At 33.5% G+C, this 17,776-nt stretch overlaps 3 protein-coding genes across 3 annotated transcripts; 1 reads left to right on the top strand and 2 right to left on the bottom strand.

The window, feature by feature from the left end:
• The first annotated feature begins 2,134 nt into the window (after window positions 1-2,134).
• Window positions 2,135-2,686, top strand: LOC11446478 (histone H4). Its single transcript, XM_003625433.4, has one exon. The coding sequence runs from the start codon at window positions 2,213-2,215 to the stop codon at window positions 2,522-2,524; it is 312 nt and encodes a 103-aa protein (XP_003625481.1). The 5' UTR covers window positions 2,135-2,212; the 3' UTR covers window positions 2,525-2,686.
• Window positions 2,687-2,991: 305 nt separating this feature from the next.
• On the bottom strand, window positions 2,992-8,332 carry LOC11446477 (uncharacterized). Its single transcript, XM_039828017.1, has 4 exons — window positions 7,890-8,332; window positions 4,237-4,302; window positions 3,915-4,128; window positions 2,992-3,310 (listed from the first exon to the last, which is right to left on the bottom strand). Exons 1-4 carry the CDS (start codon window positions 8,320-8,322, stop codon window positions 2,992-2,994), a joined length of 1,032 nt encoding a protein of 343 aa, XP_039683951.1. The 5' UTR covers window positions 8,323-8,332.
• Window positions 8,333-8,489: 157 nt separating this feature from the next.
• On the bottom strand, window positions 8,490-9,223 carry LOC11446476 (ankyrin repeat-containing protein BDA1). The gene is made up of 2 exons (XM_024771073.1): window positions 8,659-9,223; window positions 8,490-8,563 (listed from the first exon to the last, which is right to left on the bottom strand). Exons 1-2 carry the CDS (start codon window positions 9,221-9,223, stop codon window positions 8,490-8,492), a joined length of 639 nt encoding a protein of 212 aa, XP_024626841.1.
• Window positions 9,224-17,776: the final 8,553 nt, after the last annotated feature.

The raw sequence follows: 17,776 nt of genomic DNA, 5'->3' as shown, positions 1-17,776 counted from the left end.
TTTTTAAAACCAATATTTGATTTGGCATAAATATCTCAACAAACTTTTGATCTTATCTATTAAATATTTTACTTAACTTTTTCATTGAATTCATAATACTTTATGTAGCAGAAATATCTCAACAAAAATAACATAAATTCCTAAAAGTTAATTTTATTATATATGTGTTAATATTTTTACTAAATCCAATTAATTTTATCTGTATGTGCATCTATAAATTTACGAGTATTTATAATATGTTATATTTTATTATATTTGTGTGTATTTATTAAGATATTCATCCTATTCCAATCCGTGATAAATTTTATTTGCAGATATCATACATATAATTTTTTTATCTTCTTGAATATGTCTAACCCGTGCAACGCCGGATAAATACACTAGTATAATATATAATAATACTATTAATTTAATAAATCGTACTCAAACAATTTTATAATTAGCCTTATTTAAACTCATGATCTTCTTAATTTTATGTGACTAAAATTTCGCAAAATATAAAATCAATTGGTTTACCCTTTCTTCAGCTTTTCAAATTATCCAATTTCCTTAAGTATATATTTAAAAGCAATGTATTATGACATAAATAAAGAAAAATAGTTTATTCTCATAAATTTTAAATTATTAATTTCACTAATTTGCATAACAAAAATCAATAAGAACACTATTTTTAAAATAATCATTAGCTTTCAAAATTTAAGCCAATCAGTTTTTTCATAAGGAACATAAATAACCTGCTGTTAGCAAGAGTAATAATAGGTCTAAAATGTTCAATTCTAACAACAACCAATTAGATTTTTGTTTTAAAGAAAAAACCAAATAGATTTAAAATTGCGAAACAACCGGCCATCCCTAAAAAATAGTAGTAAAACAACCTTTTGAATGTCCCTTGTGAGTTTAATTCAATTGGTAGGAATATTGCATAATTTATGCAAGGGCAATGGTTCGAACCTCTGACACCCCACTTCTCCACATTTATAATTATTTTGATAGAATTTTTAACTAATAACTAATTTCATTAAAACTTATTTGTGTTGGATACATTCACATAAAAGTGAGTTGAATTATAAATTTATGTGTGAAGATCAATTATAAAAAAACTATAATACTTCAAGTATAATCAAGTCAATAGGCAAAATCAATTCTATTGATAACATTAAAATGTCATAATTAATTCTACACCTTCAAAATCAATTTTTGACATCCTAAAAGTAAAACCAAACATGCACATAAACTACTTCCAAAAGCATTGAGCATTAATGTGTCATCCTCTCTACTATTAAAAGTTCGACTTACATTGCAATTTTACGGTTCCTATTTTGATTGAATTTGAATTTTTTCCCCCGTATTTTAAAATTATGAGTTTTAAAATTGGGGGAAAAAAAGATTCAATCAAAATATGTGGGGATAAAATTCCGAGTTTTAAAATAGGGGGAGCAAAAATCCAAATTCAATCAAACTAAGAGGGTAAAACTGCATTAAAGCCTAAGAGTTAAAAGAATCAATTGTTAGAAATTCAGTCTTAAAATAAATAAGTGAAAAATTTAGGTTTAAATCTCAATTGTTCGTGTCAATTGAGATAAGTTTACGGGAACAATTTATTTTTTTATTTGTTCCAAAAAATAATCTACTTTTTCTTTTTTAGAAATGATATTTGTGTTTCATAACATTTTTTTGACCATTCTCATTTATACTCTCATCCTGTTCTTATTTTATTTTTTAATTTTTTTCTATTATTTTTTATCAATATAAAAAGAGAAGATGGATATTGTCTTAAAAATTATAACAAAATAATTGTTTAAATATAATAATTTTTCTTTAAGGAAAAACATAAACTATTGGAGTCATGTGCGCGGATTTGAAATCCGGTTCATTCATTTCAATCGTTAAAAATGAATCCGCGAGAAACACTCTGCCACGTCATCGATCCGTGAGGAACGAGTTATTCCAGCATCACAACTTGAAAGAAGAAAACCGTCCATCTCAAATTATCAACGGTTGCGCACAAACCATACGAGACGACACGGATCGCCATCTTCATCCGTTGATTAAATTATAATCAACGGCTAACACGTCCCATCCAACTCGCAATACTCTTCAAATCTTCGTATAAAAGCCTAATTGAGGAAACAGCATCACACACATTCAAAAATCAATCTTCTAGTAATTTCATAATCTTAAGAAAAATCCATTTTCTTCATTCTCTGCAAAAATGTCAGGTCGTGGAAAAGGAGGAAAGGGATTGGGAAAGGGAGGAGCAAAGAGGCACAGAAAGGTTCTTCGCGACAACATCCAAGGCATAACCAAGCCTGCGATTCGTCGTCTTGCAAGGCGTGGTGGTGTGAAGAGAATCAGCGGTCTCATCTACGAAGAGACTCGCGGTGTTCTCAAGATCTTTCTTGAGAATGTGATTCGTGATGCTGTTACTTACACTGAGCATGCTAGGAGGAAAACTGTTACCGCCATGGATGTTGTGTATGCTCTCAAGAGGCAGGGAAGGACTCTCTACGGTTTCGGTGGTTAAATTTAGGGTTTAGTTTGTTCTGGTCGATTTAGTTCTAAATCTGGTTAATATAAATTTAGTAGTCTTAGATCTGGTTGAATGCTTAGTCCTGTGGTTCTAGTATTTGGACTTGTATCTTAATTCTTAACGATGAATGAATGAATTTTGTCTTTGCTGAAATTACTTTGAACCTAGCACATTTGCTTTTACTTTTAATTTTGTGAGAATATAATCTGTTTGAATTTTACATTTGTTTCATCTCCGTGACCATGCTTATTTTTGGAGAACATAACATCAAGAAGTTCACTTATCCTACAATTTAAAATCTTGGAAATGATAAAAAAAAAACCAAAATAAATTTGCATAAGCAATCAACAGTACAATACACACCGGACTGCCCTTACTTCATTCTCTGCAATTATGAAGTTAGTAGTTCAGCAATATACAATCATACTGATTAGGAGAATTCTGACTCAACGAGTTTTTTCCTAATGCAAAACAACAACTAGAAGTAAGAAAGACCAAGTACCAACCAAAACATATCCCAGTTTGCGAATTCTATAGCAAACATGATTAGGACTAATCAATCCAAGTGCCCACATGTATGTGAGCAACATGAATGTGACAGCAATTATCATTAAATCTGTTAAAATCCCCATCACGGCCTTATTCCCAAGTGGAAATCCACTGATGAGAACCAACACCACACATAGAGAAGCAAAGAAAGATGCAGAGTTGAAAAATATAAATTTCATAACAGCTGCAGTGCCTGCTTCACAGAAATCATAAGTAGTGCATGTATGGTTACTGTGTGTTGACTAATTGACCTATAAAACTTTTCTTTATACTTTATTGTTTATGTTACTTTATTGCTTATGTGTGTAATTATTTTAACTTGTTTTGTTAGTAAAACTATGCTGCACAAGTAAGGTTATCTGCAAGTTAAGTAGGTTTATGTCATATGACATCAGCTAAACATAGACTGAGTTATTACTAAGTATTTGGCTATAAGTATGTAAGAAGGATGTATGGATGATATATAAAAAATTTGCAGCATAGTAAACATTGTTATTGTCCCTTTCTCTTCCATTTCTTTTCTTCTCTAATTTCTGTTTTCTGTTTTTGAGCTTATTGCTTCTGCTGCCATTACAAAAGCTAACAGTGGTATCAGAGCAGTGTTCTTAGAGGCTGTGAGAAAAAGAAAAACACACCCAGAAAACTTGTTAGAAATCAAATGGCTTCTGGTAGTAATGTTGTAATTACTGTCCCTCAATTTTCTGGGGAAAGTTATCACATATGGGTTGTCAAAATGAAATCATGTTTGAAGTCTTTTGGCTTATGGGATTATGTAGATGAAGACAAGCAGGTTCCACCACTGCAAGCTAATCCCACAGTAGCTCAAATGAAACACCATGAGGAGGAGAAATTGAAGAAGGAGAAAGCGGTTTCAGTTCTGCATTCAGCCTTGGCAGATGATGTGTTTACGGGAATCATGCATCTCGAAACAGCCAAACAAATATGGGATGAGCTGAACGAAAGGTATGCTGGTGATGAAAGGGTAAGATCCATAAAGTTATTGACTCTTAAAAGGGAGTTTGAAATGCTGAAAATGAAGGAACATGAATCTGTCAAAGAATACACCTCAAAACTATCTCACTTGGTGAATCAAATGAGACTTCATGGTGAGGTTGTAGATGACAGCAAAGTAGTGGAAAAGATGCTGATCAGCTTACCCGACAAATTTGAAGCCAAAGTTGCTGCTATTGAAGAGTCATGTGATCTCAAGAAACTAACTGTTTCTGAGATGGTCAGCAAATTGACAGCTCATGAACAAAGATTCTCTATGAGAATGGATGATGTTTCTGATGGTGCTTTTCAGGCCAAACACAAGCAGTTTGGAGTTGGACAGAAGAAAAAGAACTACAAACATGGTGGTGATCAAAAAGGAAAGAACAAAGATGATGGTAGTTCAAGTGAATCTGCAGCAAAGGACAAGTTCCCTCCTTGTCTAACTTGTAAAAGAACAAATCACTTGACAAAAGACTGCTTTTATAAGGGAAAGCCCCAAATTAAATGCAATCACTGTAATCGATGGGGTCATAGAGAGAAGTTTTGTCGATTAAAACAAAACCAATCTCAACCACAACATGCACATCAGGTTAACTTCACTGATGAACAAGCCCATGAAGATCACTTGTTTATGGCCACTCATACATGTAGCTCTTCTTCTAAAGATGTATGGTATGTTGATAGTGGGTGCACAATCCACATGGCAAATGAACCAAGTCTCTTCACCTCTTTGGACAAAGCTGTACAAACCAAAGTGAAGATTGGAAATGGAAAATATGTGCAGGCCAAAGGAAAAGGTATTGTTTCTGTTCACACTAGCAAAGGTCCAAAATATATCCATGATGTTTTGTTGATTCCAGATCTGAGTCAAAATTTGCTAAGTGTTGCTCAGTTATTGAAGAAAGGATATTCAATTTCCTTTAAAAATAATGTTTGTGTCATAATGGATTCAACTGATTCTGAAGTTGTGAAGGTTGAAATGTGTGGAAATAGTTTTCCATTAAGTTTGAATCAAGTGAATCAAACAGCACTTGTTTCCAAACATGATGATTCTGCACTATGGCACAAAAGATATGGTCATTTTAATTTTAATGCATTAAAATTTCTGCAATCTCATGATATGGTGAGAGACATGCCAGAAATTAATTGTATTAATGATTTATGTGATGCTTGTCAACTTGGAAAAATGCATAGAAAGTCCTTTCAGTCAACAAATGTTACACGAGCAAAGGAAAAATTGGAGCTTGTTCATACCGACTTGTGTGGTCCTATGAGTGTGCCTTCTCTTAGCCACAACAAGTACTTTCTATTGTTTATTGATGATTTGACTAGGATGACATGGGTGTATTTTCTGACAAGTAAAGCTCAAACTTTTAATGTCTTCAAAAAGTTTAGAGCTATGGTGGAATCTCAAAGTGGCTGCAAAATCAAAGCTTTGAGATCTGACAACGGAAAGGAGTATACTTCCAATGAATTTAATTTGTTTTGTGAAGATATGGGCATTGTGCATCAGCTGACAGTGAGCTACACACCTCAGCAAAATGGAGTTTGAGAGGAAAAACAGAACAGTTATGGAGATGGCAAGATGTTTGATTGCTGAAAAGCAATTACCAAAAAGCTTTTGGGCTGAAGCTGTTTATACAGCAGTGTATCTCTTGAATAGGCTGCCAACAAGGGCTGTTCAAGGGAAAACACCAATTGAGGCATGGATAGGTGTGAAGCCTTCAGCCAAACATTTGAAGGTCTTTGGATCAATATGTTATGTTCATGTTGTAGCAGCAAAAAGATCCAAATTGGATGACAAAGCTGAAATGGGGATTTTTTTGGGTTATGCAGCAAGCTCCAAAGGTTATAGAGTGTACAACTTGAAGACAAAACAAATTGTGATCAGCAGAGACATTGATGTTGATGAAAATGCATATTGGGATTGGGAAAATTATGAGGTTCAAAGAAGTACAAAATCTGCTGAAAGTGCTCATGACAAACAAGAGCACACAACAAATGAAGATGAAAATCAGATAGCTGAATCTGATTCCCCAATTCTAAAGAGCAAATCTCTGTCTGAAGTTTATGAAAATTGCAATTTTGTTGTGAATGAACCTTCTAGTTTTGAAGAAGCTTCATTGATAACAGAATGGAAAGATGCAATGAAGGAGGAGCTGCTGGCCATTAATAAAAATGGTACATGGGAACTCACTCAAAGACCTAAAGATAAAAATGTGATAGGAGTTAAATGGGTTTACAGAACCAAGTTAAATCCTGATGGCTCCATTCACAAACACAAAGCAAGGCTTGTTGTGAAAGGATATTCTCAAATGGCTGGAATTGATTATGGTGATACATTTGCACCGGTTGCTAGGCATGAAACAATTCGGTTGATTGTTGCTCTATCAGCACAATGTGGATGGAAGATCTTTCATTTGGATGTCAAATCGGCATTCTTAAATGGAATCCTGGAGGAGGAAATTTATGTTGAACAACCTGCTGGTTTTATTGTTGCAGGTCATGAAGACAGTGTTTATAGGCTTCACAAAGCCTTGTATGGGCTAAAACAGGCGCCTAGAGCCTGGTACAGCAGAATTGACTCACATTTTCTGCAAAATGATTTCAGGAGGAGTCAAAATGAGCCTACACTTTATGTTAAAGAATGTGGCAATGGGAAGAGGATTATAGTTTCTCTTTATGTTGATGACTTGTTGATTACCGGTAATGACATCGATGAGATTAACAAGTTTAAGAAGAGCATGTTGCAGGTCTTTGAAATGACGGACCTGGGATTGATGAAGTATTTTTTGGGAATGGAATTGCATCAGCTTGATGATGGAATATTTCTTTCACAAAAGAAATATGCTAATGATGTGCTTAAAAAATTCAAATTGGAGAGTTGTAAATCTGTTTCAACACCTCTTGCTGTAAATGAAAAACTCTCAAAATCTGATGGAGATGCTAAGGCAGATGTTACTCAATATAGGAGTTTGATAGGTTGTCTTCTTTACTTGACTGCAACTAGACCAGATTTGATGTTCTCTGCTAGTTTGCTTTCTAGGTTCATGCATTCACCAAGTGTAACACACTTAGGTGTGGGCAAAAGAGTGTTGAGGTACATAAGAGGTACTACTGATTTTGGTATTTGGTACAACAAAGGTGATGGTAAGATTGAAGGCTTTGTTGATAGTGATTGGGCTGGATCTGTTGATGATTCTAAAAGCACAAGTGGTTATGTTTTTTCACTTGGTAGTGGTGTATTTTCATGGAATTCCAAAAAACAAGATGTGGTTGCTCAATCCTCAGCTGAAGCTGAGTATATTGCTGCTGCAGCTGCATCAAATCAAGCTATTTGGATCAAAAAGGTATTGAGCGATCTGAATCATGTACAAGAGGAACCAATTGTGCTATGGTGTGACAACAAATCAGCTATAGCAATTGCCAAAAATCCAATTCAACATGGAAGAACAAAGCATATCAATGTAAAATTTCATGCTATAAGAGAAGCTGAACAAAATGGAGATGTAAAACTGCAGCACTGCAGTTCTGAAGAACAATTGGCAGACATTTTAACAAAAGCACTTCCTAGTGCCAAGTTCATGGAGCTAAGAAGCAAGCTGGGAGTATTCCAGAAAAGTTTTAAGGAGGAGTGTTGACTAATTGACCTATAAAACTTTTCTTTATACTTTATTGTTTATGTTACTTTATTGCTTATGTGTGTAATTATTTTAACTTGTTTTGTTAGTAAAACTATGCTGCACAAGTAAGGTTATCTGCAAGTTAAGTAGGTTTATGTCATATGACATCAGCTAAACATAGGCTGAGTTATTACTAAGTATTTGGCTATAAGTATGTAAGAAGGATGTATGGATGATATATAAAAAATTTGCAGCATAGTAAACATTGTTATTGTCCCTTTCTCTTCCATTTCTTTTCTTCTCTAATTTCTGTTTTCTGTTTTTGAGCTTATTGCTTCTGCTGCCATTACAAAAGCTAACACTGTGTTTTGTATCTTCTTGCCAAACACCGCCTGGTGGACTTATTACTGATTGAAATGTCATTGTTGCGATTACAGTTGCTGCTACCATGGATTGTTCTTTTGTCTTTTTATCAATCCAATTACCTTGGGTATGTTGTGCAGAAGTTCTCAAACATGTTCCATCTGGTGATGTTTGTGTTGGTAGCAGCTGTGGTTGTGGAGAATCATTGTGTGGCGAGAGCATATGATCTTGTTGTGCAGAAGATATATTTTGTGACATTGTCATTTGGTGTATGTTAACTTGAGTTGACGAGGAAGCTGGTATTTGTTGTGACAATATTTGTAGCCCTTTGAGCTCCTTCTTTAGCTAACATATGTTCGATCGTAAGACTAATAAAATCTCTTGAACTGTGATCCAGCATGTCCAATGGTGTTAAACCCATGTTGTTCAAATTATTTATAGCTGTCCAATGGTGTTAAATAATTTGGAGATTGTTCTTTAGAGCGATATTTAAGAAAACCATAAACTGTGGTTGAGGAAACATTCAAGTTATTTTAGAAAAATGGCAAGTAGTACCTTTTGTTTGTGCGCGTCTGACAACTAAATGCAGAACATTGTTACCTTCTTTGTCTTTGACTGATAAGAATCGTAATCTATGGTTTCCTCTCACTAACTTTACTAGGATTTTCAAAGCCTCCAGATGGTTATAGCGAACACACAAGTGTAGAATGGAACCATGATCATCAGTCTCAAACATCACCTTGATGATTTCTGTTTCTGGCATGACACTATTCAATTCCTTAATGGCTTCCACACGTCCTCTCATTGCAGCAAAGTGGATTGGAATCTTGTCATCTTTGTCCCTTATGAAGCAAGTTTTTGAATTTGTCAACAATATTGCTCTGACAATCTTAGTGTACCTTTTTGCAGAAACCAAATGAAGAGGGCAACGTCCTTCTAAGTTCACTTCAGATGCTAAATTGGGATCTATATCAAGAAGAATCTGACAAAACTCGAAGTTTCCAAGCAAAGAGGCTATGTGCAATGGTGTTATAGAGAAGGGATACAATGAAACTTTGCTCAAAATGAGAGGGTTTCTTTGGATCAATGTTCTTAAGGAACTTACACTTCTATTTAATGATGCATTGTAGAGCTCTCTCATCGTGTCATCCTGTAAAATCTCCATTTAATAAATATTGAACAACAAACCAAGTAATATTGATGAGTCTTTTGAAGTGTTCTTTGAACCTCGACACTTTCTCTGGGTCTGGTGAGCTCACGAGATCTAACTAACTTAAAGTTTTTTTTTTTCAGAGCTCTCTCGTGCTTAATGGGTAAAAATATGATCAGAGACTTACGGAAGAAAATGCTAACAGTAACAGGAAGGGAACTTTGATAATTGGGGTTTCAATTGTCAAGCTTTAAGTGTCCTTTGAAGTTTGTTTACATAAAATGCTCGAACGTTTGAATAATTGAGCACAATATATATGAATATCTTGATTCTTGATGATTATATTTTACCTTCTCGTGCGACATGCTTGATTACAAAATGCTTTCATCACATGGTGACCATCATGCATTTGTTGATTGACACTTGTAAAATTGTCTTAAATTGTGTTTTCATTGTGTGCAGAATTAAATATAAAACAATGATATAAAATATTAAATTAAAAGTAAGATCGTAAGATTTATTATTGTCCAATATATATAAATATTCCTTTATTTTAAAGAATGTTTATTATTATAGTTCTTATCTCTCAAAAGAAATATTATTATAGTTCTTATATAGCCCGCATTAGAGTGCTTTACAATTTACATATTACAAATATGAGTTCGTACATCAACAAATATTTTACATATTATTTAAGATTACTTGAATGAGAGAAAAAACATGTATCTTCTAGCTTATTTAATGGTCTTAAATTCATATGTTAATATTGGCGGATCTTGAGTTTTTTTTTTTTTTTCTGAGGTGTCAAATATTTATCGAACGCGTGACTTTTAATACACTGAGGGACCGCATAACCGCTGCAACGACAATGCATTAATTAGTAAAACAATCATGCATAATATGAAATTTATATAGGGGATGGGGTGGGGGTGCAGTGGCACCTGCCGGTCTCCGAAGAGATCCACCTCTGCATGTTAATCTCTTGTACAAAAGATTTGTCATTCATGGTGGTCCTATTCAGTATGAGATATTAGTCTTTATAATTGCGTGACAAAAATACCCGATTCACACAAAAACAATATTTTGCATACTAAAATAAAACAGGATCCACAAACAAAAAATAAGTATTTTTATATTTGAGTTAATTAAACAAAAGATAAATATTTACAACTGGATTTAGTGTGTAAGTTGCAAAGACAATATTATAATGGGGTTAGGGTTCAAATCCCAAATTCTCTACCTTTTCACATTTAAAATATGTGATCTTCAACCATTGATCTATATAAAAAACCACATTTACCTTAAATAAAACATATTTCATGAGCACAACTCTTAGGCAACAAAAATGTCCAAATTATTTGGCTTGAATGTGTGAATTTTTAATAGAAATTATTATTTTGTCTATTTAAAAAAAAAAAAAGACACTATTAAAAGTCTATGCGGATAAGAAATTTCCATTATACAATCCGTTAAAAAATGGGAGATTAGTCATCGATCCGCGAGAAAGGATAAGCTATTAAAAAATTACAATATGAAAGGAACACCGTTGATCGTGTTATTTTGATTAGGTTAATCTTACAGCTAATTAATTCTGTGGACTTGTATTTCAAGATGAATGAATTGCAAGTATCTTTGAAACGCGCATAATAATTTCATGTGTGAATACAATTATGCTCAAGATCTTCAACTGAACTTTATTCTCAATTATTTGAATCATGATCCAGTTTAAAACATAATTAAGGTTACATAAGAAATCAACACGGAAAAGTACTAACAGAAGACAACCTCCCACAACCTCAACTGGTGGATTTGTTAACATTTTATTGGTTTTAGTTGATGCCATGTTAACAAATTCACACTGGTTGTCTTTATGCTTTATGAATCATAGCACTTCCAAGTACTTCTCAGAGTGTGGCAGAGGAGTTTCAGAAAGGATATCCTCAACACATCATGCTTAAATTGATTGGAGTTGGGCATATGCCAATGTAGTTTTTGGTTCATGAAAGTGTTGTGTAGCCTGTAGGCAACCTTTTCTACTTTTAACTTAGATCATCACTCTGAATGTGATTTCTAAAAGGGTTTTAGTATACTTTCCTCGTCTTTGTGTTATAATGGTGCAAGTATTTCTCATGTAGGTTACTGATTTCAATCTCCTGTATCAACTTATTTTATCACCTTGTTCGTGGCCTAAGGTTCTTATCGTTGAAGAGAAGTAAAGAGAGAAAGTTTAGACTTTAGAGAGAATCTGAATAGTTATATCATGATTCTGAGTTTTTGTTTTCAATCACTGAGGCTTGGCTTATATACAAATCAGAGAAGCTTGTCTCTGATTTTACTAGTCTTAGCAAACTATTACAGTTGGCACAACCAAATGCTAGAGACTAAATCAGGTGTTGTAGAAACTAGTTTTTAGAAGGTCTGGTTGTAGGCTTGTAGCAAGGATGATGCTAGAAAATGCTCTCAAACTACTACTATATGTAGATATCAACTTAGTTAATGTATGGAGAATGCCTGGAAAATGCTTCATTAGAAGTAGAATAATAACAATAACTTGATTTTGTCATTAACAATTACTTCTCACAACGAATTCTATTTGAGAGCGTCATTATTAGACAAAGTTTGTGAGATTTAAATCCTGTTTTAGTAAAACAATAATAGCTATGCAACTACTGAAAATATATTTTTGATAAATTAGATTATATGAAGAAGCAAACCAGAAAATGGATCAACACCATCTCTGCATTATTATTAAACTATAGTAGAAATATTTCAAAGCGCAACATCTGTGGAGGACGAGGACCTCGACGAGGACCTGCGTTTAGACCTAACCCAAAACACAATTCTAGCTATTTGAATCAAACAAACAACAAAAAGTAAGAAAGACCAAATTCCAACCAAGATAAAACCTAAATCACGAATTCTATAGAAAATGTGATTAGGACTAACTAATCCCAACGCCCACATGTATGTAAGCAACATACATGTGATTGCAACTATCATCAAAACCGCCAAAACCCACACTATAAACTTATTATGAAGAGGAAATCCGCTTACGAGAACCAAAAGCACACATAGTGATGCAAAGAAAGAAGCAGAGTTGAAGAAAATGAATTTAAGATAATCTGGTGACCAAACATATCCTACAACCGCAGTTCCTGCTTCACAAAAACCATAATCAGGACAAGCGTAACCACCTTTTGTTGTATCTTCTTGCCAAACACCGCCCGGTGGACTAATTACTGACTGAAAAGTCATAGTTGCAATCACAGTTGCTGCTACCATTAATTGTTCTCTTGTCTTTTTATCTATCCAATAACCTTGGTTTATCAGGTATTTATTGCAGAAACTCTCAACCCTGTCCCATCTATTGTGTTCATGTTGTTCATTAGCTATGCTTGGTGTTGGTGAAGGGTCGTCACTTGGTGAGAATGGCGGTGGTGGTGGTAGAGGATTGAGGCCTGGTGATGAATGTGTAATTTCTTGTGTAGGATCATTGTGTGGTGATGGTGATTGTGGATGTTGAGGCTCATTGGTTGGTGAGGGATTGTGAGATGGTGGTTGTGAGGGACTGTTGGGTGGTGAATGATTTGTTAGTTGTAGAGGATGACTAATCGGTGATTGTACTAGTTGTACTTGAGGATCATTTATTGGTGAAGATTGTGGTGGTTGTGGAGGGTCAATGTTTTGTGATGGTTGTTGATTTTGTGGTGGATCATTGTTTGGTGATGGAGTTTGTGACTGTTCATGACCATTGATTTGTGACTGTTGTTCTAGTAACTGTTGAGGATCATTGCTTGGTGAGTTTACATGATCTTGTTGTCCAATAACTATATTTGTAGATGTTTGAGCTCTTTCTTCAGTCAAAATGTGTTGAATTGTGTGACTACTAAAATCTCTTGGACTATGCTCTAACATATATAAAGCTCTTAAAGCTTCTGTTTTGGAAGTATTTATTGTCTCACTCATTTCAGATAGTGAGAGCAAGTACTTAATGATCTGCAAAGTTATATAAAAGTTGTTACTAATGTTTAATCCAATTATTCATATGAAAAGGTTTCAAGGGCTCAAAACAAGATTCAGTATTTTCCCTGCCATTTTCTTTTATAATTTTTGAAAATTTTAAAACATTGTTTTCATTATTTAAAAAAAAAAAAAAAAAAAGCATTCTACTTAATTTGTTAGCAGTTTAAAATGATTTCAGATTTTTAGAATGTAAATTGAAAATATTTTTAGAAAGTGAACAAATCCTAAATTTATCTGTTGTCGAAGAAACATTACCTTAATTTGTCCTCGTTTGACAGCTAAATCCAAAATATTGTTACCCTCTTTGTCTTTAGAAGACAAAAATTGATCAATGTTTCCTCTCATTGATTCAACTAGGATTTTCAATGCCTCTAGGTGATTATAGAAAACACACAAGTGCAAAATGGAACCGTGATCATCAATCTCAGCCATCACCCTAATAGTTTCTGTTTCCGACATTGCACTTATCAACTCCTTGATGGTTCCTACATGTCCTCTCATTACAGCAAAATGGAGAGGAAGTTTGTCATCTTTGTCGCGAATCAAGCAAGTTTCTTGATCTGTTAACAACAAAGCTTTCACTATTTCAATGTGCCCTTTTGCAGAAGCTAGATGAAGAGCGCAATGTCCTTCTGAGTTCACTTCAGCTGCTAAGTTGGGATTTATGTCAAGAAGAATTTGACATAATTCTAAATGTCCAAGTAAAGAAGCTATGTGTAATGGGGTTTCAGAGAATGGATAGAGTGAAACTCTACTTAGAATTAGAGGGTCTTTTTGGATAAGTGCTTTTAAGCTACTTACACATCCTTTTAATGATGCATCATAGAGGTTTCTCATTATAGAAATCTCCATTTAAGGGTTATTGGAAGCTAAGCCAAGTGATATGATTTACTTCAACTCTCTGACAAGTTAATGAAATTATACTTCAAGAGATTTATACTTCAACAAATATGGATTGATAAAACCAATGAGTATGTAGAAAGGAGTAACAAGAAAAAGTTTGATGATATTTAAGGTCACAGCCGGCTAGCCAACAATGAGTTTTTGACAATTAAGAGTGGTATAGGGGATTATGTATACACACATTTGGAACATCGCTAACCGTTTAATCAAGATTGGAAGATCTAAAAAAGGCTGATTTTGATTTTATAATTTAAAATATCGAAGTTAAATTTGAACTGTCTGATCTTGATTGAACGGTCACCGATATCTAAAATTCCTAAATGTGTTGAAGATGGATGCGATTTGCATAAATTAGATAACACATATCTAATAATTTGATTTTTTATTAGCACAAATCATAGTACTTTATTTTGTGTCTTTTATCATTTTCTTCACCGTTTGATTTATTTTTGAGTTAACCATGTTTTTCATCCATTTAAATAAATGAACTTCTATTTTTAGTTAACTCAAAAATTTAATTCAAATTTTTGCCCTATATTTATATTTCTTCACCAATTTCAGTCCTTATCGTTAACTTGTCTAAATGAAGTTAAGACTTGTGGAGGAATATTTAATCTTCTAATCACGCCTTTTGAGCATGAAATTACAATGTTTATGAAATCACTTGGAAGTTTCTACAGTGAAATCAAACATACAAGCTACGTATATATAATAGAAAGGAAAAATATTTTCTTTTTTCTTTTTGGCATAAAGTAACTATGTGGTATTACACCCTTTAAATGATGGATGTTTCCTGTGCACATGATAGAAAGACAAAGACAAAGTTATATTTTTTCTCAATCAGAGAATACAAAATACCTTCCCAAACCAATTTTCAAAATTGTGATTGCAGTTGTGAGTCTTGATATTGAAGCCACATCTGCAATCACGAACCACAATTTATATATAAATAAGCTTATCTGTGGAGCTGCTGCTGCTTTATCCAAAAAATAAACCTTACAATTTGAATCAAAGCAAGAACAAGAAATATAACACCCCAAGCACCACCTAATAGAAACCCTAACCTATAAGCATCATAATAAATAATATGATCAGGTGTAACCAATCCAATGGCCCACAAATAAGTAAGCATCATAAAAGTAACCGCAATGGTCATTGCAACAGTTAACATCCACATTATGATAAGTAGTGCAAGTGTATTCTCTTGCCAAACTCCACCTGGGGGGTTCAATGCTGATTGAAATGTCATGGTTGCTGCAATCATTGATGTGCCACGTGTCTCTTCTATCCAATTACCTTGATGTTGTATGTATTTTGACAAAAAATTCTCCCAATTTTTCAATGTATTGGATTGATGTGGTTCATTAGTACTACTAGCATGTGCATTTGTACAAGTTTTTTGAACCCCTGCTTCAATTAAAATGTATTGGATTGCAATGTCAATGAAATCTGCTTGAGAGTGTTTGTTCAATATATCCAAAGGTGTGAGACCCTTGTTATTCAAAGTGTTTGCTGCTGTTCTCATTTGGGGAAGCGAAAGCAAGAATTTTATGGTCTGTGCAGAGAGTGTTAAGAAAAATCAATCACTTTTAGAAACTGGTATTAAAACGAAAACAATGTAAACTAATACTGAATCTCATTATGAGTGTCACATTGACATAAAGAAATTGTCCTAACATGAATTTCAATTTTCAACATAACATTATTATTTGCTTTTTCATTTGCTTTTCAGTTATCCTTTAGTTTTATATTAAGTGCATCACTTTTAAATCAATATATTTCCCTATCCATAAAAAAAATTGTTTGAACACTAGTTGAATTTTACAAGTAAAATTTCAAGGAAATTTCAATTCATGTAAATGGAAAAACTTGTCATTTAAAAGTCAAGCTCTTCCCAAGGAAGATATTAGGTCTGCTTGTTTAAGAATAAAATAACAATGATTATTAGATAAAATACTCATAAAATTACTTTTAGAGATTTTAATGTGGATTATTACTTATAAATTAATATTCTCTTTCATTTACCACTTTCATCAAAATCTTTTTTTCTTTTTCAAAAGCTACTAAAATCAGCTTCTAATTTTAATAAGGAAAACATTTTTTTTTTTTAATTATGATTGATTTTAAAAGCTTAAATAAACTCAACTAAAACTACTAAAAGTAATTTTTTGATTAAAAATGTATAATAAATTGTAAGGACTGAATATTCTTCAAAAAAAAAAAATGTAAGAACTGAATAGTAACCAATAAAAATGTATTAAAGTTGAATACCTGAATTTGCTTGAGGTTAACTGCTCAATGAAGAATCGTGTTACCCTCCTTGTCTTGGACATGCTATAGCTCTTGAGCTCCATTCACGGATTGAACTAAGTATTTCAAGGCCTCCAAATGATTATACCTTACACACAAATGCAATAGAGATCCATCATCACCAATCTTTTGAATTGAACATGGCTTAGCATTTTTCAATTCCTCAACAACTTCCACGTGTCCTCTAGACACAGCCAAGTGTATAGGAAGTTTGTCATCATTGTCGGGAATCAAACAAATATTTGGATTTGTCATCAACAAAGTTTTCACTATTTGAATGTGTCCTTCAGCTGAAGCCAAATGAAGAGGGTAACGACCTTTTGAGTCCACTTCACTTGCTCTAAAAAATATGACTTTTTCAATATACTATTGCACTTTCCTAAATGAAAGAAGTATACTATTGCGCTACATAGCCAGGGCTTATTTTGTTAAGAGCAATACCTATGTGGCATACCCCTCATTGTACACCTTCTATGTGGCTTTTTTTATTAATTAATTTGGGGGTAATTTTGTCCAACAACAAAAAGTCAGGGGCAATTTTGTAAGACAATCTAGACAAACAATCCTCCCTTCGTTCTCTTCGTACTCCTACCCTTTTTCTCTCACCGCCTTCTCTCTCCAACGTCTCCGACCACCCACCGTTGCCATTCCCTATCATTAACAGTTTGTAATAAACATTTAGTGATTTCTAAATCAACTAGCCTCTTATTTTGGCAGATGCTTAACTCAACATGACATAATTTTTCAAGATAGAGTCACTATCAAATTGTCCTTGCACAAGAGGGAAGAGAAAATTAGAGGAGAGATAAAAGTTTGTATTATTCATTTTTTTCCTTCAATTTTCGCGGACTCTCTTTCTCAATCCTCTATCTTCTTCTTCAACAGATCCATAGGCACCATAACCACAAATAATATTGGTCTTCAAACAAAATAACATGAATAAATGTTTAAAATCATTGAGAAGCAGATCAAGCCTTTTCCCCTTGACAATATTTTTGGAAGCAAAATTTATGAATCACACCTCCATTGGTCTTGCTAATTGGACCCAAAAGCTCCTCTTATGGTTTTCAATGAATTTGAATATTCCTTTGATATTGCAGAATTTCTTCTTGTTGTATCTTGTAGTATTCCCATCCAATTCCAACACACAAACTAATTTCATTTGGAATTAAAGATGGAATTTTGATTGTTGAAATGAAATTGTCAATCAATGATTTTAACAAATTAGGGAGAGTCAGGCAAGAATAATCCATGTCATTCAAAAAAAAATTCTCCTCACTCTCAATTATCTCCCTTCTGCACACACTCTCTCCTTCTTTCTCTTCTCCGACC

Source organism: Medicago truncatula, chromosome 7 (assembly GCF_003473485.1).
Source record: "Medicago truncatula cultivar Jemalong A17 chromosome 7, MtrunA17r5.0-ANR, whole genome shotgun sequence".
Classification (NCBI taxonomy): Eukaryota; Viridiplantae; Streptophyta; class Magnoliopsida; order Fabales; family Fabaceae; genus Medicago; species Medicago truncatula.
The sequence above is the reverse complement of the archived record's forward strand: the minus strand, read 5'-3'. Positions and strand labels throughout refer to the sequence as shown.

What these genes read in the sequence shown, in the direction of transcription:
- LOC11446478 (XM_003625433.4), top strand. Translation starts at nt 2,213, where the DNA reads ATGTCAGGTCGTGGAAAAGGAGGAAAGGGATTGGGAAAGGGAGGAGCA.
- LOC11446477 (XM_039828017.1), bottom strand. Translation starts at nt 8,322, where the DNA reads ATGACAATGTCACAAAATATATCTTCTGCACAACAAGATCATATGCTC. An exon ending in TACTTATAGCCAAATACTTA is followed by an intron (nt 4,303 to 7,889) that starts GTAATAACTCAG and finishes TGACCATCTCAG; the next exon opens with AAACAGTTAGTTTCTTGAGA. An exon ending in TTCAATTTCTCCTCCTCATG is followed by an intron (nt 3,311 to 3,914) that starts GTGTTTCATTTG and finishes GTCAACACACAG; the next exon opens with TAACCATACATGCACTACTT.
- LOC11446476 (XM_024771073.1), bottom strand. Translation starts at nt 9,223, where the DNA reads ATGGAGATTTTACAGGATGACACGATGAGAGAGCTCTACAATGCATCA. An exon ending in ATCAGTCAAAGACAAAGAAG is followed by an intron (nt 8,564 to 8,658) that starts GTAACAATGTTC and finishes CCTCAACCACAG; the next exon opens with TTTATGGTTTTCTTAAATAT.